The sequence below is a fragment of the Polypterus senegalus genome, chromosome 13 (assembly GCF_016835505.1).
Source record: "Polypterus senegalus isolate Bchr_013 chromosome 13, ASM1683550v1, whole genome shotgun sequence".
Lineage (NCBI taxonomy): Eukaryota > Metazoa > Chordata > Cladistia > Polypteriformes > Polypteridae > Polypterus > Polypterus senegalus.
Window position 1 is genome coordinate 99,447,286 of NC_053166.1, and position 26,565 is coordinate 99,473,850.

The 26,565-nt window shown below is 38.7% G+C and overlaps 1 protein-coding gene across 3 annotated transcripts in view; it reads right to left on the reverse strand.

Moving 5' to 3' along the window:
• The window catches only part of uba1 (ubiquitin-like modifier activating enzyme 1), a 332,406-nt gene that overhangs the window by 72,528 nt on the left and 233,313 nt on the right, over window positions 1–26,565 (reverse strand). For all 3 annotated transcript variants that reach the window (XM_039774152.1, XM_039774151.1, XM_039774150.1), the window contains exon 17: window positions 12,655–12,719. In XM_039774152.1, the coding sequence (XP_039630086.1) occupies window positions 12,655–12,719 (65 nt within the window). The remainder of the gene's footprint in view (window positions 1–12,654; window positions 12,720–26,565) is intronic.

A 26,565-nucleotide genomic window follows, 5' to 3' on the forward strand; every position in this document is an offset into this window, starting at 1 on the left:
TGATGCCCAGAACGTTTCGCTCCATAAAAGCAACCAACACTTTTATCATGAAACTTTCATAGTATTTGTTTGTTTTTGTTAAGTATATTTTCATCTTGCATTATTCTTATTGTAACAATGTTGTAGTGGTAATAGAATTAAATCAACCTAATAATAATATTAATGTAATTTACTTTTTTTTCCTTCGTCAAAAATTCTGCATGTAAAAACTTACTACACCACAAAAAAAATGAATCTGTCAAAAAACCTTTCAAAAGGCTTAGCTTTTCTCATTGTTTTTAGACTACTTTCACGATTATATTTTGATTAAAATAGGCTATTTATATATAAGAAATAATCATATTTTATTTTTATCTACCATAAACATCCTATATTTATTTTGTGGATTCAGCAGCACTCTTTGCGATTTTTCTTTATTCATTAATGAACTAAATGTCATTTGTTTCTAAATATTGTAGCTAACGTGTTTTTTTCGTAAATAAATAGGAATTTTTTTAATATGTTCATAATCAAAACTAATTTAATTAACTTATCAAAATCAAAGCTAAAGTATAAACCAAATATAGCTATGATATTTAACTTATATTTATTTATACTAGCTTCGCTTGCCCACCCGAGGGTTTGATTTACCGGATATACAATTTAAAGAGATTGCCATTTTCATGGGAATTGTTACATATGCATTATTTTCACTTTTACTTAAAAACTTTTGCAAAAACAATACTCATCCTTTATTTCCAGCCCCAGGCGTGGTTATATCTCTTTCTCGCAGGACATATAACGCTGTTCGTGTTGTGAAAGGGGTGCAGCTGAACACACGCTAAGGAGATGCCACTGGACCATCTGCCTTTTTTCTGCTGCTGGCGAGCTGCCGGTTCTGCTTGTCTCACTGCCCTATCATTTCAAAGCAGCTGTCTTTTTGCCACTTCGTGTCTCTGCCGCTCGCGTTATAAACGGGGGTGGTTGTAGGGTGGGGCAGAAGTGCGGGTGCTTAGGGTGGCTGAATGCACGCTAAGGATAAGCGGTTGGATCATTTGGTATATTTTGCTTGTTACTTTTCGTTGTTTTAAGAGCTGGGAGCACATGAAGTGTGCCTGTCAAAAGCAATCCAAAAACTGCCAGGTTAGATGTCCATGGACTTGTTTTAAATGATGTTTTACTGCCTTGTCTCATGTGACGTTGTATAAACAATTTTGTTTCCAGTGTACAAGCAAGACATTCCTAATTCTTAAGATGTACTTGTTTATTACAAATATATATACTGTATGACACACTCAAGCAAATAATAAACAGTGCAAACCTTTAAAAAAGCTGCAAATCTAACTAATATTCATTAAGATGAATATCAAGAAGATACTGGGATAACACACAAGCCTTTTTTTTTTTTACTAAGCAGAAGTGTTGAAATTCTTCTTTATCTCTTATTTATTTAATTGAAAATGTAAGCTGTACCATTTGAAGTCAACAAGCAGTGTTTGTTTCAATTAAAGGACAAAATTGGTCTGAATTAATTAGAAGTAGGTTTTCTGCGTTATGGTACATGATACTGAAAATGCAGGCAGAGCAGAGTACAAGCAAGATCGGAAAAATGCTATGCCGTTCAATAAACACATTAACAAATCAATAGAAATTACATACAAGAAAATGAATAATACTCATTGAAGAGATGAGTTAACAGGATTTTGAAATTATTAGATTTTTCTGAAAGGAAGCGCATTCCAAATTTGAGGGGCTATCACACTGAAAGCCCATTTTTCATTTTTTATGAAAAAATTCATTTTTTTCAGTTTATTTCTCCAATTTCTACTCTGGTATAGTTTGCCTTAGTGATGTGTTTAACGGAATACATTTTGGTCATGCGATGTAGAAATGACTTTTTATACAAGATCCCCCAATTTCAAGGCTCCATAATGTTTGGGACAATTGCTCTCAGAGGTATCTGAAATTACTCAGGTATATTTCATTGCTTTATTAGTATAGGCATAAGATACCAAGTAGTGATGGGTGATACTGAGGCCAGCACTGCCAATACCAATACTGATATAGCCAGAGTGCTGTCTTGCAAGAATGGTTAATTTTCTATAAAAACTTACTTTAAGTTATACTGAATGTCTGCTTACACATGCATAGTCTATGGGAGGTTCTTACAATCCCCATAAGTTGAATTGAACTGGTATATTCTATTTCTAGCCTCCCTGACTATACATTATACACAGTTAGTGACCTGCCTTGCCATATGTAAGGCATGGAGGGCACATGGTTTTAACATGAAAGAATGTGCTCTGTTGAATGTACAGCGCTGTGTACTGAAGTAGTAAAGCATCTTTAAGTATAAAAACAACTAAAGTTTGACAAGAAAAGCTAAGTTTAGAGAAGATACATTTTTCAATTTTTTTTTGCCTTTTATTCTATGAGTGTAACAACCTTTTAACTTTATTCTAGTGTGGACTATTTGCTTTGAATTTCCCCAAAATTTTTAAAACAAACTTTTGAACTGAGAGATTTCTGTCGGCACGCTCTTTACCCATGCTTGATCCTGCCTTACGCACCTGAATACACTAACAGTATGTGTAGACATCAAAAAGTCACATTTTAAAGATTTTGTATTAGTAGACCTATTAAATATTGATCAGACTTCTTTGCTTGTTTATTAACAGAAATTATTAAACATGTTCAGTTCTTACAAACGATCTGTGGAACAAGAATAAGCATTACCCTTACATTTTTTCTAGGAAAAAAAAAAAAAAAACATAAAAGGAGTTGCATTTTTATGGCTCAAAAAAATTTTTTTTTACTGTAAAACGTGCAAAATGCAAAAAGTATGCAGCCGGAAGTGTAAAAAGTATAATAATGATGCAAATACTGAGCGAGTGTCATTTTCGGATTCAGACTCACTTTTGGCTTCATTGTCTATTTCAATTTCACTGACTGAATAGAAGGCTCCTCAACATCATGCTCATGTTACTGTCAAGAGCATGCAACACATGGACTGCTGAAAAACTTTTGTTTTTAATGACACGCCATTATTGCTAGGCATGCCAACAGGTAAGAGGAAAAGACGTGGCTATTTTGTTACCTGGGTAACACTCAGGACTACTGCTTTTAGTGTTGTTTTTACAGCCCGAGTGACAATTGGGTCTTAAGCTAAGGATGGGATTTAAAGATAACATATTTACAGTGGAACCTCGATTCACGAACGTCTCAGTACACGTACAAATCGGTTTACGACCAAAACGTTTGCCAAACTTTTGCCTCGGTTCACGACCACACACTTGGTATATGAACAAGCCAGTTTCCCTTTCGGTTTGTACGTGTTCAGTCTCTCCCTGTGCATTTCCTGTGCAGCGAGCAAGAGAGAAAAAGCGCGACACACACACATACACGCGCACGAGAGAGAGACACACGCACACACCGGCAGCGCGAGAGAGACACATACACAAAGGCAGTGCGAGAGACATACACACACAGGCAGCGGGCGAGAGAGACACACAAACACAAGCAGGCGAGACACAAACACACACACACAGGCAGCACGAGAGAGAGACACATGCACAGGCAGCACGAGAGAGACACACGCACACACCGGCAGCGCGAGAGAGAGAGCTGGACGCATAAAGTAGGAAGGCAGTTAAAGAATGCACTGGGCTTGATTTTGTTTTCACTTCTGTTTATAGCGATTGGTTCGTAGTGTGCATTTTTGCAATGTTACTTTTCTAGGTGGTTTATTAAATTACAGATTTTTTTCAAATGCTAGTTTTTTTCCCCTGTGCTTAAAAATCATAGAAAAAAAAAAAAAAAAAGTGTTTTTAGCCAGGGTTGGTAGCGCTATAGCACGAACTATTGCAGTGTTAGTTTTCTCTGTTCAAGGTTTTCTCAGTGTTACATACAATCCTATGGGGGAAATTGCTTTGGTTCACGACCAGAGTTCTGGAACGAATTATGGTCGTGAACCGAGGTTCCACTGTATGTCCAATTTACTCAATATTAAGTTTGAAAATGTGATATAAACATGCCCATTCATCAAGCTATGAATGAAATATACTCCTCCGAAAATTAGACATTGATTATTTTCTATTCAAACGACTACAACAAACTTCCATAAGATTATAATACTAACGTTGCCTGGGTACTGCCTGCCTTTATGGAAGGCTTATAGACTGCCAATTGCCTCCTATTATAACTTTGTGTATTCAGCAACGTGACTGACTTTTGTGTGTTTGTAGTGTTGCCGCAATAACGTATCGTCTTCTGACACGTATCACATTTTGCTTCATTATTGTACACTCGGTGGAATAAAATAACTTCAACCAACACTTACCTTTCTTTCTACCATTGCTGGTGGACCACAGCACTGCCAGTGTGAATGCAGAGCGATAAATGTGGAAGGAAAAGCAGCTCCTGTTTTACACATTACTTAAATCATGTTCTCACCATCAAAGCTTTTTAAGAATAATTTTTAATAAATTTGCACATTTTTGAAATATATGTAAATACTTTTAATGTGAACATCGATGTTTAAATTAAAAAGTCAGCATCAGAAGCATTGATACTTTAGTATCGATCCACCCATCCCTAACACCTAGGTTTGCATCTACCTACCTTTAACGGACTACCATCTAACTACATTTGGAGTATCTTGTTGCCATTGATCAAAATGAGGATAACTGTTCCAATGAATGTTTTCCCTGTGTCTGCGTGGGTCTCCTCCGGGTGCTCCGGTTTCCTCCCACAGTCCAAAGACATACAGGGTAGTGCACTGGTGATCCAAAATTGTTCCTAGTGTGTGCGTGTGTCCTGTGGGGGGCTGGCGACCTGCCCAGGAATTTGTTCCTGCCTTGTGCCCTGTGTTGGCTAGGATTGGCTCCAGCAGACACCCCGTGACCCTGTGTTAGGAAATAGTGGGCTGGATGATGACTGACTGTTCCAATGAAAGTCAAAGAAGTCAATGAGGCTAAAAAAACAAGAAAAAGCCATAAGGCATCTCTTATTTACCTTATTCAAGTTCCGGATGAGAGTATGCCATGCGCGATCTGGCTGTCACTTCTCACCAGTGACTTTTTGCTCTGTTTTGCTTTGTTGCTGTTACTACATCCTCAGCCTTGCTCGTGCAGTTTATGTTTTATAGATGGATTCTCACTGGATTCATGCTGGAATTTTTGTAACATTTTATTCCGTTAGCTGCCTATATTCCACAAGCGCTCTCCCCTGTACTCTCCCTGAGCCAGAATGGTTGGTGAGTAAGTCCTTACTTTCTTAGTTGACTAGGATTAAGACTTTCTTAGCTGACCATGTTTACAGCTCAGTTGGAGTTAGTTTATGGGTTCTGGCTAATGTGGTGGCGGCTGATTTTGCTTTTTCTGATGATGATGATGATGATTAACTACACTTCAACACAATTATGCACCGTGGTACATACACCGCCTCCTCTGTGTCATTTTAAATTAACTCTGCATCCGCTGACACTATCTCCATGATTTGGTCTGTTAGACCCATGTTTTTTTTTTTTTCTTTTTTCAAAAAGACTATCTGCAGGACGATGGAGTAGGCAGACGAATTGGCTGAGACACCTGCCACAGTAACCAAGATTACAATCTTACTTAACTCTCCACTATGCTCACCTGAACTGCAAGTTATTAACAAATAAAACAACTTTCCTCAATGACTTCTCTACTTCTAAAAAAAAAATGGACACGCTGTTCCTTGTAGAAATGTGGGAAAATCTAGGATTACTTAAAACTAAATCCGCTTAGCCCCACTGGTTATATGTACTTATCTAAACCCTGTCTAACAGGCCAAGGTGGTGGATTGGCAGTGGGTCAGCGTGATTGTCTTTAAGCAACAACTGTTGATTTTCAAAACATTACGTCTTTTGAACACCTGGTTGTTACAATCACTGAAAAGGCTTCGCTGCACATTATATTAATTTACAGGCCTCCTAAGCCTTAGCCAGATTTTCTCTCTCATCTTTATGAAATACTCACTCTTGTCTGTGGCATGCCTACTGCTGTTATTTTGATTGGTAACTTTAATGTTCATGCAGATACTGACAGTCGATCTGCCTGTGAGCTGCGTTCAGCACTGTATGCTTTCAGTTTTGTGCAGCATGTTTGTTTTTCAACCCATGCCATATTCTGGATCTTGTATGTTCTACTTGTCTGCAGAATTTTTGTACATCTGGTTCTATTATTGGTATCTCAGATCACAAGCTGATTGAATTTAGTTTCTCTTATCCCCTGCCTAAAGTAAGTCTAAAATCTAAAATAATAATCACACTATCAAGAATATAAATCAGTTATCCTTTTCTATGACTGTCTCCATGATGTTTCTGGGTTGTCTTGCCCTATGCAGATTTTGGATCATTATGCACCTATTACAGTAAATCCTTGATTGTTCTTACTACCCGGAACTCTCCTTGGTTTACAGCAAAATTGTATACCATGAAAAAACTGGTCACTGCTTGGAAAGGCTCTGGAAGACGACTGGTCTGGCTGTTCTTGCTCTGATTTACACTGAACACCTGAAGGAACACAGATGCGCCTTATCGGCTGCACGTTCAAAATATTATTCTACCCTTACTGACTTTGGTACTTGTCACCCTAGATCTCTTTTTAATATAATTAACACACTGTCAACCTGCCGTTAAAAATCCTTATTCCTCTGTTGAGCACTGTGATTTGTTTTTGGACTATTTTCAGTCAAAAATTATGACCACATATCAAGATTTCTCTACCAACCATTCCTCAACTCTGTTGACCATTTCTACTTCTAAATCTTTAGTTTATTTAACTAAAGTTAACCCTACTATATCAACTTGTATTGCCATATCAACTGTGGTATCTGCACCTGTGTTGCTCCAAGAGATTTAAAAACTGCTGTTGTAACCCCTATTTAAAAAAAAAAAACCTGGATTAGATCGGTTACAGATAAAATTTTAATGCCCAAACTCTAATCTTCCATTTATGGCTAAGATCTTAGAAAAGGTTGCTGCTGCTCAACTTAATGATTATATAAAGTAACACTGCTCATCTGCATTCTTTCCTCAGTGTGAAGGGTACTGAAACACTCATTCATGCTTTCATCACTACCCTTCTGGACTATTGCAATGCATTATTTTATGGCCTCCTTACTAAATATCAACAGATTACAATACGTTCAGAATTCTGCTGCTCGTCTACTTACACACACTAAAAAATATGCTCACATCACTCCTGTCCTTTATGAATTTGCATTGGTTTCCAGTCTTTAAGAATCATATATTAAATTATTATTCTCACCGTTAAAACCCTTCATGGTTCAGCCCCTCATTATCTGTCTGTGCTGCTGCTTCCTTACACTCTTGCTCGTGCATTAAGATCATCAGTTGCTAACTTACTCATTGTACCTAAATACAGGTTAGTAACTACGGGTGGCAGAGCTTTCAGTGTGATAGCCCCTCAAATTTGGAATGCGCTTCCTTTCAGAAAAATCTAATATTAATTTCAAAATCCTGTTAACTCATCTCTTCAATGAGTATTATTCATTTTCTTGTATGTAATTTCTGTTGATTTGTTAATGTGTTTATTGAACGGCATAGCATTTTTCCGATCTTGCTTGTACTCTGCTCTGCCTGCATTTTCAGTATCATGTACCATAACGCAGAAAACCTACTTCTAATTAATTCAGACCAATTTTGTCCTTTAATTGAAACAAACACTGCTTGTTGACTTCGAATGGTACAGCTTAGCAGAGTACAGGCAAGACCTGGCATCGCATTTTCAAATAATGATGTGGGTGCGTGAGAGAGGTAGAGATGGTTTTAATCTCATTCAAGTGGTTACTGGAATATAAAATAAGTTTTGCAAAGGTATAACGAAACAAGTGTGCTTTTATTCATGAATAAAGCTGAATAACAAAGTGACAACAAGATACTAAGGCATGATTCACCAGCGTGTGTGTGTCTGGTTCTATGCCTTCAGCAATATCTTTTACAGTTTGAAAAACTTTACACCCGCTGTTACAGAGTGAAATCAAAGACTTCTTTTTGACACATACACTGTCAGCACAGCGCTGCGAAATCTAGAGTGGCAAATAGCTTGTTTACTGAAGTGACTTTAGCTGCAAGTGGAAGTCCCATCTAACTTATGGTGCCAAGCAGAGTTGTGCTGCGTTACAGCATTCTATTAGCCGGTGAAAGCACTTTGAAGAAGCTGTCTGTTGCTACAGTAGTGATTGAATAAAACTAAATAATAAAAAAAAAGTGCTATCTTTTACAAGTAGCCAAAATTTATACCATGTGTTACAGACTCAAATCAAATGCATGTTTTTACTATACAGTAATCCCTCCTCGATCGCGGGGGTTGCGTTCCAGACCCACCCGCGATAGGTAAAATCCGCGAAGTAGAAACCATGTTTGTGTGGTTATTATTATATATTTTAAGCCCTTATAAACTCTCCCACCCTGTTAACATTATTAGAGCCCTCTAGACATGAAATAACACCCTTTAGTCAAACGTTTAAACTGTGCTCCATGACAAGACAGAGATGACAGTTCTTTCTCACAATTAAAAGAAAGCAAACATATCTTATCTTCAAAGGAGCGCCATCATAAAGGAGCGAGTCAGGAGCAGAGAATGTCAGAGATAGCGCTCGCAAAGAAAAGCAAACAATCAAAAAATCAATACATGCTTTAAAGTATACAGAAGCACCGTGATAAAGCGGCATTTTGTAGAAGAGCGTCCGTGTCCTCTGTGCAAACAGCCCCTCTGCTCACACCCCCTCCGTCAGGCAGAGAGCGAGAAAGATAGAGAGAAGCAAACAAGCACAGCGCGGGAAGCATATCTTATAGCATTGAGGAGTTTTAGTTAATATGCAATACATGCTCTGATTGGGTAGCTTCTAAGCCATCCGCCAATAGCGTCCCTTGTATGAAATCAACTGGGCAATCAAACTGAGGAAGCATGTAACCTAAATTAAAGACCCATTGTCCAGAAAGCGGCGAACCAGTGAAAAATCTGTGATATATGTTTAGATGTGCTTACATTTAAAATCCGCGATAGAGTGAAACCGCGAAAGTCAAAGCGCGATATAGCGAGGGATTACTGTATTGTAGAAATAGTAACAGCAGCTCACTACTCAAAATACAGAGTGCCGGTTTCAAACCCAGAACCTTTGAGTTTAATGCAGCAATTCTTACCTCTACGCCATTCAAGAATACTTGCAAACTCCCTGTTGATTGACATTTGAGCTTGAGTTTTTAACTCATTGACAGCCACATGTAAATATAATGCTTTTTTCCCCTCCTTTGGTTATATTCTTAAATAAAAGTGCATGTTTATTTGATATTTGAACTAAAGTCTTCACACATTATACACTTCTCATCATTATTAGAATAAAATGGACAAAGTTTCTGCTTTAGGTATGTGTTCAGCATTTTCGTAGGCTTCAGGAATTCTAGTATAAATAATAAAATCTTGCAGATTTTAAAATTTTTTTCTCCAGTCGAGGTTTTTTTTTTTTTTCTGTCCTCCCTGGCCATCGGACCTTACTCTTATTCTATGTTAATTAATGTTGACTTATTTTCTTACTGTGTCTTCTATTTTTCTATTCTTCATTATGTAAAGCACTTTGAGCTACATTTTTTGTATGAAAATGTTCTATATAAAATGTTTTTGTTTTAGTGTTAAGGACACTAGTTATTCACTAAGAAAGGATATTTCGAAATACCAGTACTCAGGGGTAAACTCCCTCCCCGACAACAGAAAAATTACCCTAAAATCTCAAAAAAACTGACAGATTTAATTGAAATTTGGAGACTTTATAGAAAGAAAAACTTAGCTGACACTTTTTTCTCTTAAGCAGTGCATCTTTGTTGCTTCATCTCTGACTACACAGAGAAATGGGGCATGCAGTTAACACTGTAAGTAAAACAGGGCCACTGTACAAACTGAGCCTGTTAGTTACGCAGAGAAGGGGGCCGATGCCATATGAAAATCAGCAGCTGCTCTGTGCAGGAAAAAGATAATGTGAGGAGCTGTATGAAAAATGAGTGGTGCAGTGGACAAAGAAAGGCTAGGTAAAACTCAAAAGTTGATGTGCTTAGCAAGTGGCATCCTCGGGTACAGGACTATTAGTTGGCTTCTTCTCACTCATCATGATGTGGTATAAAATACATATGAATTTAAACCAAACTGGATTGTCAAGCATTCTCATATAGATAAACTTTATAGAACCCAGATCCCTCCCCATGTTGGATTTAGTATAAGCCAGAAGTGACGGTATGCCTCAGTCAGTTTAAACATTTGCACTGATCAATAAAGGAGGAGGTAGATATTGAATAAAGTTCACAATATTATTTCATTTCTACTCTTTTCAGACCTTACAACGTACAGTTCATTCCATGAGACATGTACATGTTTAGCATATAAATGTCAATGCTGTACAAGTTTAAGGAAACCCCAATTTAGTATGTATCTCTTTTGACATAAACCCTCCAAATCTTTAACGGTAAAAGACTACAGATGAAAATGTTATATTTATCTCTGTCTGAAGCTACCACTTTAATAGGATCTACTAGAGTGAAATTTATACCAACAATTCCCATTATCCCTGCTAATTAGAATGTTTAAATTCAAAAGAATAAAGTTTTTTCTAAAATTGTGTTTTGCAATGAGCATCAACAAAAGTCAAGTCACTAGGAAAAGCAAGAACTGACCTATGGAAGTAATGTTTTACTTATATGCAATGATACATTGCTTATTCAAGAGTAAGGAGCTTAACTGAACTAACAATATTAGCCCAAATATTGTATACAAGCACTCAGAGGCTTGAGAGAAACCAAACCAAGATACACCCATATGTAGATTTTATTATGTACAATAAACATAGTTGTGTGAATTTCTTAGTGTATTGCCAAATTGACACAGCAATGTGTAAAGTGTTAATAGCAGCAATTTCTGCTGTTTATTTCTTTTTTAAATTCTGTTATGAAATTCTCTTCTGTTTGTGAGGTTCACATCCCCTGTGCTGCCCGACGGAGCTGCAGCACCAATGATGTGCAAAGGGTTAACAGCCATGGTGCTTTCAACCACAGGTGCCGTCCCTTTTTTCCCCTATGCTATTTCAATACATGAAACATCAGACAGATAGTTCCTTATTCTTCATTCCTATATTCTATCCATTGAAATTCTGGATAAACATTCATTTGTTATTGGCTCTCCTGCATATACTTTCTGCCCCTTCAACTAATGAGAAAATCAAAAAGTTTATTTTATTGAAGACAGTTGCAGACTAGCTGGTCTCAGTAGTTAGATAAGTCACATTAGGCGATTATCTTCATGGGAATGTGGTAACTAGCGAAGATTATGTAAATAAAGGCTACGACTGAAAGCCGCATAAATTGTTTAAAAGTCTTTTGTGAACACTGTCAAGTTGGAGAACAATTAGGCAACCTTCATATAGGTAAATCACTGCACATAGTTTTACAGTTAGAAAGATGAAGCATCTGCCAAATTAAAAAAAAAACAAAAAAAAACTTCCAATTATATTACTTTCAAAAGTTTTAGAACATCTCAGTTTTTACAATTTCTTTTCACAATTAATCAGCTGAAATGCAATGAATGGCCACAGATGGTAAAAAGGTAAACAGTAAACTGCCAGAGGTGTACATTTAAAGTTAAAATTAGGTTATCAAAAACTGAAAAAAGAAAATTTCAGAAAAATACAAATGGGTTTTCTTTAGGGAACAACTAATAGGTTACAACCTACAAATGTTTAGTAGAAGTTAAAGTAAATTAAGACCTGAAAGTTGATGCAAGCAATTTGCACAGTTGTCCCTATTTTGAACACTTTCTACTGTGAAGAGGAGACTGTGCGCCGCGCTGACAGGGCAAGTGGCAGAAAGTAAGCCATTCCGTAAAGGACAAAATAAGAAAGCCAGGATTGCCTGGGCCATGAAATACTGGTTGTGAAATACTGCAGACTGGAAGAAAGTCTTACGGACCGATAAATCAAAATTATAAATCTACAGTTTACACCAAAGTGTTTGTTTGCTGTCCGATTGGTGAAAGAATGATTCCTCAGAGTGTGACACCAACTGTCAAACACGGAGAAAAGTGATGGTGTAGGATTCTTTTGCTAGTGTCAGAATTGGTGACTTGCACAGAATGACGGGCATTCTGAATCAAAAGGGTTACCACAGGATTTGTTATTACCATGTAATACCAACTATAATAAAAGTACAACAAAGTACACTTCAAAACATGGAATGTCAAGCATAGTCTACAGACTAAAATCCCACTAGTTAGTTAGTTTGCAATGAACTGGATAGAAAGGAGAAATGAAAGTTACAAGTGCAATGCATTTCTGAGATCTTATACAACAGTATTGGGAAGACCTTTCTGAGTAATATTTAATTTCCCTTACAGAAAGAATGCCATGTGTATATTTGACTGTTACATAAACAAAGGTTAGCTACTCTGATGAATCAATTTTGAATAAATGTTTTTTATACTTGATTCCTTGACTTTTTTTTATTTGCTATTGTTAATTTGTTCGACTAGTTCTATTTAATGATTTCATGAAATATTAAGACATTAAACTGTGTGAACTTCCTTAAAAGCTGAAGTATTTTTTAATTTTTGACTGGTAGTGTGGTATGGTGGTCTTGAGAAAACATACGTGAGGTACTGCATTGCATTTTCTGCTGGCTGCTTGAATAGGCCTTCAAACTCATCACGGGCCCACTGCAGAGAGAACAAAAAAGAAAGAGCAGTTACAATCTTGAAAGAGCAAACCAAAAACAGTAAACCAATATTACATTTATAAGTAAAAATACGGGTGTGGCAAAAGTTAAGTAAATAGGACACACAAAATAGGAATTTCAGAAGTTTTCCTCAAAAAGCATTTTGTAATACACAACTAGGATATGATGAAGCACAACAATGAAATCAGTTTTGTTTTTGGCACCAAATCTGTCTGCTCTCATTGTACAAGTTTAGACTGCATATCCCAAAGCAATACATAGTTATACTGATTGGCATAAGATGTCTCCCTTTATGGCAACATTATGTCCCTTCCACCTAAACAATCTCATAAAACAATTATTGTAGCTGTAGCATATATGTATACATACAGTGGTGTGAAAAACTATTTGCCCCCTTCCTGATTTCTTATTGTTTTGCATGTTTGTCACACAAAATGTTTCTGATCATCAAACACATTTAACCATTAGTCAAATATAACACAAAATGCAGTTTTTAAATGATGGTTTTTATTATTTAGGGAGAAAAAAAATCCAAACGTACCTGGCCCTGTGTGAAAAAGTAATTGCCCCTTGTTAAAAAATAACCTAACTGTGGTGTATCACACCCGAGTTCAATTTCCGTAGCCACCCCCAGGCCTGATTACAGCCACACCTGTTTCAATCAAGAAATCACTTAAATAGGAGCTGCCTGACACAGAGAAGTAGACCAAAAGCACCTCAAAAGCTAGACATCATGCCAAGATCCAAAGAAATTCAGGAACAAATGAGAACAGAAGTAATTTAGATCCATCAGTCTGGTAAAGGTTATAAAGCCATTTCTAAAGCGTTGGGACTCCAGCGAACCACAGTGAGAGCCATTATCCACAAATGGCAAAAACATGGAACAGTGGTGAACCGTCCCAGGAGTGGCCGGCCGACCAACCAAAATTACCCCAAGAGCACAGAGACGACTCATCCGAGATGTGACAAAAGACCCCAGGACAACGTCTAAAGAACTGCAGGCCTCACTTGCCTCAATTAAGGTCAGTGTTCACGACTCCACCATAAGAAAGAGACTGGGCAAAAACGACCTGCATGGCAGATTTCCAAGACGCAAACCACTGTTAAACAAAAAGAACATTAGGGCTCGTCTCAATTTTGCTAAGAAACATCTTGATTGCCAAGACTTTTGGGAAAATACCTTATGGACTGATGGGACAAAAGTTGAACTTTCTGAAAGGCAAATGTCCCGTTACATCTGGCGTAAAAGGAACACAGCATTTCAGAAAAAGAACATCATACCAACAGTAAAATATGGTGGTGGTAGTGTGATGGTCTGGGGTTGTTTTGCAGCTTCAGGACCTGGAACGCTTGCTGTGATAGATGGAACCATGAATTCTACTGTCTACCAAAAATCCTGAAGGAGAATGTCCGCCATCTGTTCGTCAACTCAAGCTGAAGCGATCTTGGGTGCTGCAACAGGACAATGACCCAAAACACACCAGCAAATCCACCTCTGAATGGCTGAAGAAATACAAAATGAAGACTTTGGAGTGGCCTAGTCAAAGTCCTGACCTGAATCCAATTGAGATGATATGGCATGACCTTAAAAAGGCGGTTCATGCTAGAAAACCCTCAAATAAAGCTGAATAACAACAATTCTGCAAAGATGAGTGGGCCAAAATTCCTCCAGAGCACTGTAAAAGACTCATTGCAAGTTATCGCAAACACTTGATTGCAGTTATTGCTGCTAAGGGTGGCCCAACCAGTTATTAGGTTCAGGTGGCAATTACTTTTTTTTACTTTTTCCATGTAGGTTTGGATTTTTTTTTCTCCCTAAATAATAAAAACCATCATTTAAAAACTGCATTTTGTGTTTACTTCTGTTATATTTAAATAATGGTTAAATGTGTTTGATGATCAGAAACATGCAAAAGAATAAGATATCAGGAAGGGGCCAAATGTATGTATGTATACCACTTTATGTATGTATGTGTATATACTGTGTATATATATATATATATATATATATATATATATATATATATATATATAGATTAATATATATAGATTATACCATACCATATTTATTTGTTGAGCGCTTAAAAACACAGCATTACAACTGACCAAAGCGCTGTACAGTTACAACAAGCAGGACTAAAAGCAAAATATTAAAAATAAACATTAAGAGAGAATTAAAACAGAGATACTAAAACAGGTCAAGGGACCAAATAAAATAGAGAAATAGCAAAAGACAAGTGGAAAATGAAACAGGTTAAGAATTAAAAGCCAATGTGAAGAAGTGCGTTTTAGGCGTGATTTGAATGTGGTGACTGAAGCGCTTGCCTAACCACTAAGGGCAGGGAGTTCCAGAGCCTGGGTGCACAGACGGAGAAAGCCCTTTCACCACGAGCTTTAAAACGTGCCTTGGGAACGGTTAGGAGCAGCTGATCTGTGGATCTAAGAACACGAGGGGGATTGTGACAATGGAGCAAGACACTCAAATAGGCGGGGCTAGACCGTTTAATGCCTTATAGGTTAGGAGGAGAATCTTAAAATCGATTCTGAATCTAACCGGCAGCCAGTGAAGGGTTTTCAAAATTGGTGAAATGTGTTGGATTCTGCTACTTCCAGTTAGAAGCCTTGCAGCCGCATTTTGAGCCAGTTGGAGTCTAGAAAGTGTGGCTTTACTGATACCAAAAGGCAGGAATTAGAGTAGTCAAGCCGGGACGTAATGAATGCATGAATTACTGATTCCAGGAGGTGGTTAGAAAGAATAGGCTTGAGTTTGGCGATTCGCCTTAGATGGAAAAAGCAGGATTTTACTGTGCTGTTGACTTGAGCATCCATTTTCAGGAACGTATCCATTTTGATTCCAAGATTGGAGACAGACGAAGTTACTGGAATGGGAAGAGAAACGAGGCCAAGGGGTGGAGCCTGTTTGCAGTCGGGACTAAAAACAATGACCTCGGTTTTGAATCGTTCAGGTGAAGGAAGTTTACAGCCAGCCAGTCCTTAATGTCAGATAGGCAGTCGAGGAGAGGTTTGGTGGAGTCAGTTGGCTTGAGGGAGAAATAAATTTGGCAGTCGTCAGCATATAGGTGATATGAAATTGCATGCTTTCTAAAAATTGCACCTAAAGGCAGGATGTAGATTGAAAAAGTAGTGGCCCTAAAATGGAACCCTGGGGACCCACATGGGAGTGGGACTGATTCAGATGAAAAATCGTCTAGCATGACTCTGAGAGTCCTGTTGCAGAAATATGACCTGAACCAGTCGAGGGCTAAGCCAGATACACCAGCCCAGGATTGAGTCGGAGATCATGATGTGGTGTCGATTGTGTCGAAAGCAGCAGATAAGTCGAGAAGAACCATAACCACGTGGAATCCTGAGTCCAATGCCAAAAGGACGTCATTTAGGACACGTAAATGCGCGGTTTCTGTGCTGTGTTGGGGCCTAAAGCCTGACTGAAAAGATCCATTACCTGATGGTCCTGTAGGTGATGAGTTAATTGCTCATAAACTACTTTTCTAGTATTTTTGACAAGAAAGGTAGTTTGGAGATTGGACGAAGATTGGAAAGAATGGCAGGGTCAAGATCAGGTTTTTTCACAATTGGATGTACAACTGCGTGTTTGAAAGCATGAGGAACTATAGCCGAGGATAGACTACTAGTTATGATCTTTAGGACATCATATCGAATCACAGGAAACACATCTTTCAGCAGTCTGGACGGCACCACATCGTCCGGAGAGCCCGAAGGCTTCATTGAGGCAACGATTTTTTCCAGATGGGGGAGCGAAATAGGTTCAAAGCTGGTGAGGGAACCGTGCAGGAGCGGCTAAATCAACAGAGCCAGAAGAAGAAATGGAGATCTGGGATCTAATGTTCGTGACCTTATCCAGAAAAAACGTGAGGATCTGATTACAAAGAGCAGTGGAGGCAGCAGAGAAAACAGTTACGGCTGGAGAGAGGACAGCATTTAGTGTTTTGTATAAGACACGTTGATCGCCAGAGTTTTTGAGATGATGTCAGCGAAAAAAAGGTTCCTTGCACCTCTGACGCTCTCTGGTATTGGGACCACGCGTCTCTCATGCAGTCGAAGGTAACAGTGAGACCATCTTTCCTCCATTTACGTTCTAGCGCCTACAGTTTTGCCTGATGGAGCGAGTTTGTTCATTTAGCCATGGGTCATGCTTGACTTTGGATTGTCTCCGTTTGAGTGGGGCTACGACATCCATCACAGAACAGCAGGAAGTGTGGAAAGTTTGCAATAAAACATCAGCATCCGTGGATTCACATGATGTGGAGATTGGTGAAAAAGCAGCTGTAAAATCTTCAGCAGCAGAGGGGGGAATGACACGGGAGGGACGGGTGGTGGTGGATTTACCATGCTCAACAGAGACCAAATCCAGATTAAACAGAACAGGCGAGTGATCAGAAAAGCTGGGAGGCAGAATGTCCAAGTCACTGATTCTGAGACCGCGAAAGAACCAGGTCCAGTGTGTGAACCTGTCCATGTGTTGGTCTGTTCACTAGTTGAGAGAGACCAAAGGAGTCAATAATGTCCAGAAAGTCTTTTGCTAGAGGATTAAGGGGACAGCAGACATGGACATTAAAATCACCCAAACAAAGGAAGCGATCATATCTGCAGGTAATATCAGCCAGGAAAGCTGCAAATTCATCTAAAAAGTTCTTATTGTATTTTGGAGGCGATAAATGAGTGTGCACAGCAGCGGTGGTGAGCAGACTAGTTCAAACATACTGAGCTCAAAAGTTGAAGGGGAAAATGAAAGGGGAAAGGAAGGCGGTTGCAAATAAAATCAGATTTAAATAAGGTCAATAAGCCACCGCCACGCGCGCGCTCGGCGTGTTGATAAAGGAACATCCCGGAGGCAAAACTTCAGTGAGTGGGAGCGTCTGCCCGGTAAAACCAGGTTTCAGCGGTACATAAAAATCCAGGCCATTAGAAAGAAAAAAGTCTTTCAGGATGAAAGTTTTGTTCACGACCGATCTGGCATTTATCAGCCGAAACGAACCGGCTGGGAGGACGTCAACAGAGGCATACCAGCCGTGGCGGCTGATATTGTCATGATACGGCGTAGGTTGTTAAAGTTCACCCCGGCGGCGTGACGGAGCGAGGCAGGGAGGTACATCGGAGCGTCCGAGGGCAAATGGCATTCCGGCAACATTACCTCATGTTGGGAGCCTGGAGAGTTGTTCCTAGAGAGGATCCGGGAAGCTCGGAGCCGAGCCCTGGTGCCACCGCGCTTACCCCGGCGGCGGCGTTTCCATCGGCGACCGGCCAAGCCGTAGGCAGTGATGAGGAAAGCTGGGACTTCCTCAAACAGTCGGCCAAAGGCTTGACTGAACTCAGGGTCAGATGTTGAGAAATCCCCACACTCGTTCAAGAGCCAGAAGGGTGAGGCGATCATAAGAAATGATCGAGTCAAGAAGAGCATCACAGGAACAGGTAAGCGAGGAAAAAGCAGGACTAATAAGAAACAAAAAGCCAGAGCTGCTGACGCGTGCCTCAACAGTCGGCCCATCTTGATATATATATAGATATATATATATATATATATATATATATATACAGTGGTGTGAAAAACTATTTGCCCCCTTCCTGATTTCTTATTCTTTTGCATATTTGTCACACAAAATGTTTCTGATCATCAAACACATTTAACCGTTAGTCAAATATAACACAAGTAAACACAAAATGCAGTTTTTAAATGATGGTTTTTTTATTTAGGGAGAAAAAATCCAAACCTACATGGCCCTGTGTGAAAAGTAATTGCCCCTTGTTAAAAATAACCTAACTGTGGTGTATCACACCTGAGTTCAATTTCCGTAGCCACCCCAGGCCTGATTACTGCCACACCTGTTTCAATCAAGAAATCACTTAAATAGGAGCTGCCTGACACAGAGAAGTAGACCAAAAGCACCTCAAAAGCTAGACATCATGCCAAGATCCAAAGAAATTCAGGAACAAATGAGAACAAAAGTAATTGAGATCTATCAGTCTGGTAAAGGTTATAAAGCCATTTCTAAAGCTTTGGGACTCCAGCGAACCACAGTGAGAGCCATTATCCACAAATGGCAAAAACATGGAACAGTGGTGAACCTTCCCAGGAGTGGCGGCCGACCAAAATTACCCCAAGAGTGCAGAGAGGACTCATCCGAGAGGTCACAAAGACCCCAGGACAACGCTCTAAAGAACTGCAGGCCTCACTTGCCTCAATTAAGGTCAGTGTTCACGACTCCACCATAAGAAAGAGACTGGGCAAAAACAGCCTGCATGGCAGATTTCCAAGACGCAAACCACAGTTAAGCAAAAAGAACATTAGGGCTCGTCTCAATTTTGCTAAGAAACATCTCAGTGATTGCCAAGACTTTTGGGAAAATACCTTGTGGACTGATGAGACAAAAATTGAACTTTTTGGAAGGCAAATGTCCCATTACATCTGGCGTAAAAGGAACACAGCATTTCAGAAAAAGAACATCATACCAACAGTAAAATATGGTGGTGGTAGTGTGATGGTCTGGGGTTGTTTTGCTGCTTCAGGACCTGTAAGGCTTGCTGTGATAGATGGAACCATGAATTCTACTGTCTACCAAAAAATCCTGAAGGAGAATGTCCGGCTACCTGTTCGTCAACTCAAGCTGAAGCGATCTTGGGTGCTGCAACAGGACAGTGACCCAAAACACAACAGCAAATCCACCTCTGAATGGCTGAAGAAAAACAAAATGAAGACTTTTGAGTGGCCTAGTCAAAGTCCTGACCTGAATCCAATTGAGATGCTATGGCATGACCTTAAAAAGGCGGTTCATGCTAGAAAACCCTCAAATAAAGCTGAATTACAACAATTCTGCAAAGATGAGGGGCCAAAATTCCTCCAGAGCTGTAAAAGACTAATTGCAAGTTATCGCAAACGCTTGATTGCAGTTATTGCTGCTAAGGGTGGCCCAACCAGTTATGAGGTTCAGGGGGCAATTACTTTTTCACACAGGGCCATGTAGGTTTGGATTTTTTCTCCCTAAATAATAAAACCATCATTTAAAAACTGCATTTTGTGTTTACTTGTGTTATATTTGACTAATGGTTAAATGTGTTTGCTGATCAGAAACATTTTGTGTGACAAACATGCAAAAGAATAAGAAATCAGGAAGGGGGCAAATAGTTTTTCACACCACTGTAGATATATAGATATATATATATATAGATATATATTTATATATATATATATAGATATATATATAGATATATATATATATCAGTAATCCCTCCTCGATCGCATGGTTATGCTTCCAGACCCAACGCGATAGGTGAAAATCATGAAGTAGAAACCATATGTTTCTATGGTTATTTTTATATATTTTAAGCCCTTATAAACTCTCCCACACTGTTTATAAATATTCCCCGCAGAGTTATACAGCATAATCCCTTTGTATTCTCTTAGATATTAGGTAAGATTCATTGAAATTATGTATATAAACACAGTTTAAAATAATATTTAGGTTTTACTGTATATAAAGATATTGAGTGCCTCCGATATCACATGTTACAGCCATTACAATAAGACAGGCCACCGGCAATAAATACGTACAATGCAAGAAAAATAGTATACAGTAAATGTGTGTGTACAGTGACACTAAACGTACGTACATGTACTAAGTACTGTAAGTAGAAAATTAATTATGGTTACTCACCAACAATGACACAATGACTTGTCCGATAACAATGAGTTTTATTTTACTGCACAACAAAGGAGAGCGTTATAGCCCTTAAAGGAGCCACTTCAGGCGATTGTGTAGCACTGCCGTTCTTCTTCTGGCAGTCTTCAATCCAAATCCCTAAAGCAGATTCCATCCAGACTACTGCCTTATTACATCCACTTACAACTCATTTTGCACCCTGGTTAAAAGGACACTGCGGCCGTAGATCTTATATTCCTTTCCTACTTTTTAAATAAAAAGAATCGTAGCCTTCAACAAATCCAAAACGTTTACCTTTTCGGCAATCGTTAACATCTTCCGTTTGCGCTTGGGCACGGCACCTGAAGCAGTAGCAGATCGTTTTGGAGCCATAATGAAGGGCTTGACTATACACAAAGATAAACACAAAAGAGCACAACTCTTTACACAGCGAAACACGTTGATGCTGAATGAGCGAGACAAGACTTCCTGGTTAACACTGCATTCAGCAGACAGGAACTTAACTGCGTGCTCTGATTGGTTAGCACCTCAGTCATCCGCCAATATCGTCCCTTGTATGAAATCAACTGGGCAAACCAACTGAGGAAGCACGTACAGGAAGTAAAAAGACACATTGTCCACAGAACCCGCGAAGCAGCGAAAAATCTGCGTTATATATTTAGTTATGCTTTCATATAAAATCCGCGATAGAGCGAGGGATTACTGTATGTATGTATATATATATATATATATATATATATATATATATATATATATATATATATATATATATATATACATACACACACACACACACACACATATCTATAATAATAAAAGGCAAAGCCATAAGTGACTGACTGACTCATCACTAAATCTCCAACTTCCCATGTAGGTATAAAGCTGAAATTTGGCAGGCTTATTCCTTACAGTATACTTACAAAAGTTAAGCAGGTTTCATTTAGAAAATCTACAGGTAACGGTCATAGCGGTCTGCAACGTCCGCCATGTTGAACTTTCTTATTTATGGCCCCATCTTCACGAAATTTGGTAGGCGGCTTCCCTGCGCTAACCGAAACCGCTGTACTTATTTCGGTGGTATGACACCACTGTCGGCCGACATATTGAACTTTCCAAAGTCACTAATCCTCCAACTTCCCGTGTAGGTAGAAGGCTGAAATTTGGCAGGCTCATTCCTTACAACTTACTTACAACAGTTAAGCAGGTTTCATTTCAAAATTCTACGCGTAACGGTCATAACGGTCAACAAAGTCCGCCATGTTGAACTTTCTTATTTACGGCCCCATCTTCACGAAATTTGGTAGGTGGCTTCCCTGCGCTAACCGAAACCAATTTATGTACTTATTTCGGTAGTATGACGCCACTGTCAGCCGCCATATTGAACTTTTCAACAGTCTTTGTTACTTATAGGCCCATCTTCAAGAAATTCGGTACACGGGTTCCCAACGCTAACTGAATCCTACTTACGTACATATATACGTCCATAGCCTGCAGCTCGGTCGCCATGTGAAGCGGGATTGGGTCCCCCATCCCAACGCCTCCCACGTTGTTGGCTGCCTGCCTATACAAGGCCGTCCGTCGCTCCGGTCTCTACATTCCCTTCCTTGCTTCGCCACGGGATTCAAGTCTCCCTACTGATAACTACAACCTTTTTATTTAATCCACGGCTTCTCCGCTGTTTTGTTGTTTATTACAATTATAGTTATTGGGTAGCTATTTTACACTTACTTTACATTGCTCAGGTACCCATTTCCTTTATCATTCCAACCCCCATTACCATGTCTATCGAGATGATCATATTGCACGGCCATATCAGGCTCACTCTTGATATCCGGAGGAACATTGTGTCTTATGTATTGAATGACTGGGACAGGTTCAAGGTGTGGACTGATGACGGTACAGGAGATAATTATACTACACAGGAGCACTAGAAGAGTGAAATGCTTAAGCCCTTCACCTATGGTTCTGCATGTGAGTTGATGGCTGCCACTGAATTGTTCGGTTGTTGCTTTCAAGTGTACTGAAATGGCCAAATATTTTACACCTTTCGACAACCGCCAATGCCTCTTAAACATCTTAGATTCACAGGTGATGATTTCAGTAGTGCACACTTTGATGTTTATGAATATTTAAACTCTCAAAAGCTGGATGTGATTTTATCGATGAAACTGGTTGTGTGCTTACAACGCTTGACAGATGCCGAATGTCACTTCAACACAACAAATCCTGCAAATACTGTTGTAATTGAAACAAACCATGAAACTCAAACTGATTATGACAGCAGTAATTCAAGCTGTGAAACTTGAGACAAGATTACTGTTCACATGGCCAACTGTACATTGCATCCTTAAGAGTAAGCTCAGCGTACAGCTTGGTCATGTTACAACCAGAGGGCCGAACTGACAACATGGTCATGAACCTGGCCATTGAACCTTACTCTTATTCGATGTTAATGTTGATTTATTTTGTTTTATAATTGTGTCTTTCATTTTTCTATTCTTTAATATGTAAAGCACTTTGAGCTACTGTTTGTATGAAAATGTGCTATATAAATAAATGTTGTTGATGGTATACAAAGAGATCCTTAAATAATTATTGGCATATTTTCCCTCAGTTTAAAAAGGTTTACTTTTTAATAAAAATTTGAATGCAGTACTTCACTGCTGCAAAGCGCGGGTATTTTGCTAGTGTGTATATATATATATATATATATATATATATATATATATACACTAGCAGAATACCAAGGCTCAGAAATGAGAAGTAGTGTGTTAAAGAAGTTATGAAAAAGAAAAGCAAACATTTTAATAACAACGTAACATGATTGACAATGTAATTGTTTTGTAATTGTCATGAGTGTTGCTGGCATATATAATATATATATATATATATATATATATATACACACACACATCTATACACATATATATATACAGTTATATATATATATATACACATATACACTCATACATATATATACATATACATATATATATACACATACTGTATATATACACACACATATATATACATACTGTATATACAACATATACATATCTACATATATACTGTATATACACATATATATACAAATCTACATATATATATCTACATATATATATATTAGGGGTGGGACTCGATTAAAAAATTAATCCAATTAATTAGAGGCTGTGTAAGAATTAATCTTGATTAATCGTATGCAATCGCACACGTAAATTTGCCCCAAATCGCAAATGTTTTTTTTTTTTTTATTTAAAACGGTTTTAGTGGGCTTACAGAATCAAATAATAGACATGGACATGAATATTATAAACTGAAGCTGTTTTAATTTCTGAAAAAAAAAAAGCTTTTAAACTGCATTTGAATTCGAAACAGAAACAAAAATATCATCCCTGGTTAAAATTGGGCAGACTTAAAAATAAAGTGGTAGTTTAACTCTTTTAGGGCGGATGTCGACTTTTGTCGACAGGAGGGGTTGAGGGCGATAATCAGCGGTTAATGGGGACAAATCTCACTGTCACGTCACAGGCATTCCCTCTGTGCTTGGAGGAATGCTAGACTCGTTGACTCCCCAACTAATCCTAGCGTGCGTGAGTTGCGAGATGTAAACAATGGCAAGATGGCATCGACATGTAACAAGGGAGCGAAGTAAGTGCAGAAAAGAAAACACTCGGCAGACAATGTTTTGCGCATTATCGCGGAGTCGGACTCTGATTTTTCAGAATCGGAATTTATTGACAGTGATCAGGAGATCGAGCAAGAGAGTGAGAAGCCGGCATCAGCTGATCAAACACCAGCCGATGCCGCGCCAGCAGATCTGCTGCCAGTTGAGTGCTTCGCGCAGCCGATGCATCTACGGCAAGGTTCGCGTGGGATAAATACACAGACATTGATCCGTTGAGAGCCGATCTGGCTGCTTGACTTCACAAGACGGCATGGCTTGCTGTTGGACACGACAGATCACCAGCTGCTGTACTTCAGGCTGCTCTCTCCTGATGCTGCTTTTCAGCTACCGTCAGACGAGATAAACAGGTAGGCAGAGACATTTTTTGAATCGCGGGCTGCGTTTGCATCGCATTCTCGTTTTTCAAAGTGTAAACCCACAACAAAAGACGAGATGAAGCGTGCTGTGGTATTACAAATAGAGATGGGACAGAACTGGTGATATAACTTCAGGGAGCATTGATCCAAACGTGCTTTGTCCCATGGTGTCTTTGGACAGGTTATGCAGCATGGTGATAGGTACGTGCTGCTGCAAAGTTTGATTCACTTCTGTAATAAACAGAAGCAAATCCCATGGGGTGAGCCAGGCTATAATGCCATGCATAAAGTTCATAAAGTTTCAGAAGATGAAAAGAGGTGACAATACGGTTTTCATGCGGGCAGAAAACTTGGTGGCAGTGGAATGGCACAATGGCAAAAGGGTGACTTGTCTCTACAGTACACACTAACAATATATGTGAGAAAGGGCAGCAACAGACAATTGAAAAGTAGGCACCAAAGCTACACGTATTGTAAGCAGTGCAATGTGGCAATGACTGAAATTGGCTGCTTTGAGCGACATCAGACTTTGCAGGACTTTGCTGTGTAAAATGTATGTGATATGTATGTGAAATCATAGAGTATGCAGGCTCATACAACATGCAAGACAGTAACATTTGTCAAAAGTAAATATTTTTTGTTGATTTGATATGTTAAACAATTGCTTTGTGTTCTTTTTTAAAAAATGATAGTTTTTGGAAAAATATTTAGACCTGGGAGATAAGAAACAAAAAAAAAAATTAGCCCTAAAAGAGTTAAGTACTTTAAGAACATTTTCAGAATAGTATTGTCTTTAAATAATAATAACCAAAATTTCACCATAAAGTGCAGTTTTTCTTCTTAAAAAAATAAGTCAGAAACATAAAAGGTAATTTGACCAGCTTACTCTTTAAACTCTGAGTAACATTAGCCAAAATTATTTTGTACATTAGGCTAAAACAGTGTGATCATTGAACATTTTGTAATTAGATGTATTTAGAATTACTAACGGTCACGGAAGTCCAATGATCCCCAGTAAGAGCCACAAAGTCCGCTTTTTGTAATGCATCTAATTTTGCTTGCTTTTCAGTGTGCACAAAACCATGCTTTTATCAAGGCTTCGCTCGGGTAGTCGAAATGATCAGTCGTAGGAAAGCGCTTTATTCCGACTCTAACATTTTTGTAGCTGTGATGTGTGCATCAGTGTAATGGATGTACCAGGAAATCATGCATTGACAAAAGTTCCCGCTTGCTTGGAATTGAAAGTGTGATTAAATGCGTTATTTTTAACGCTTATGGAGTACATGCATCAAGCTTCTCAACTGTGCTTGTGCTAAGAAAGGGAAAATTTTAAAAATAACGTAACATGATTCTGCGTTAACCTAATATTTTTTCATACGCCCCAAACCAAGGAGATGGGAAGGTAAAATGAATGGGTAGCGGCGACATAGTCAGTACATCCCTCTCGAATCGAACCTCGAATGTGGCGTTAGAGGCTAAGACTCTACAATTGCCACCGCTTGTCTATGCTAAAGTATGTATTGTAGATCGGGCTATAGATATACATTTATATATATATACCCGTATCGAGTGGAGAAGTAGAAGTTATGAAAAGAAAAGGGAACATTTTAAAAATAACGTAACATGATTGTCAATATACAGTAATTGTTTTGTGAGTGTTATTGAATGTTGCTGTCATCAAGGATTTGATTATCATTATTTCTTTCAATCAGGCTCGTATTTGTACGATGTGTTCAAGTTACATTCCGTGTTTGTCAATCGCTGTAAAGATAAGAGGTTTCATTCATCGATTAGTTCCTTACTGCATCAATAAACAGCTCGCCTTCCTTTTATCTGTGATGTGACAAACTGCATGCACGGGTTTTTTTTTTACGCTGTCTTCCTTTAGCGGACATTCACTTTTTCCACCGTGTGCTTTGTTTCCACAGTAGCTGCATTTATGAATATGCTTATCAGACGCTTCATATTTTTGCTGCCTTTTCAATTGTGTAATTCGGTTTTGTTCAGCCTTTGGAACTGTTGCTTTTATCTGTGCACTGCATCAGTTCACGTGAGCCACTCGGTGTACTTGCATCGAAGGTTCCCAGC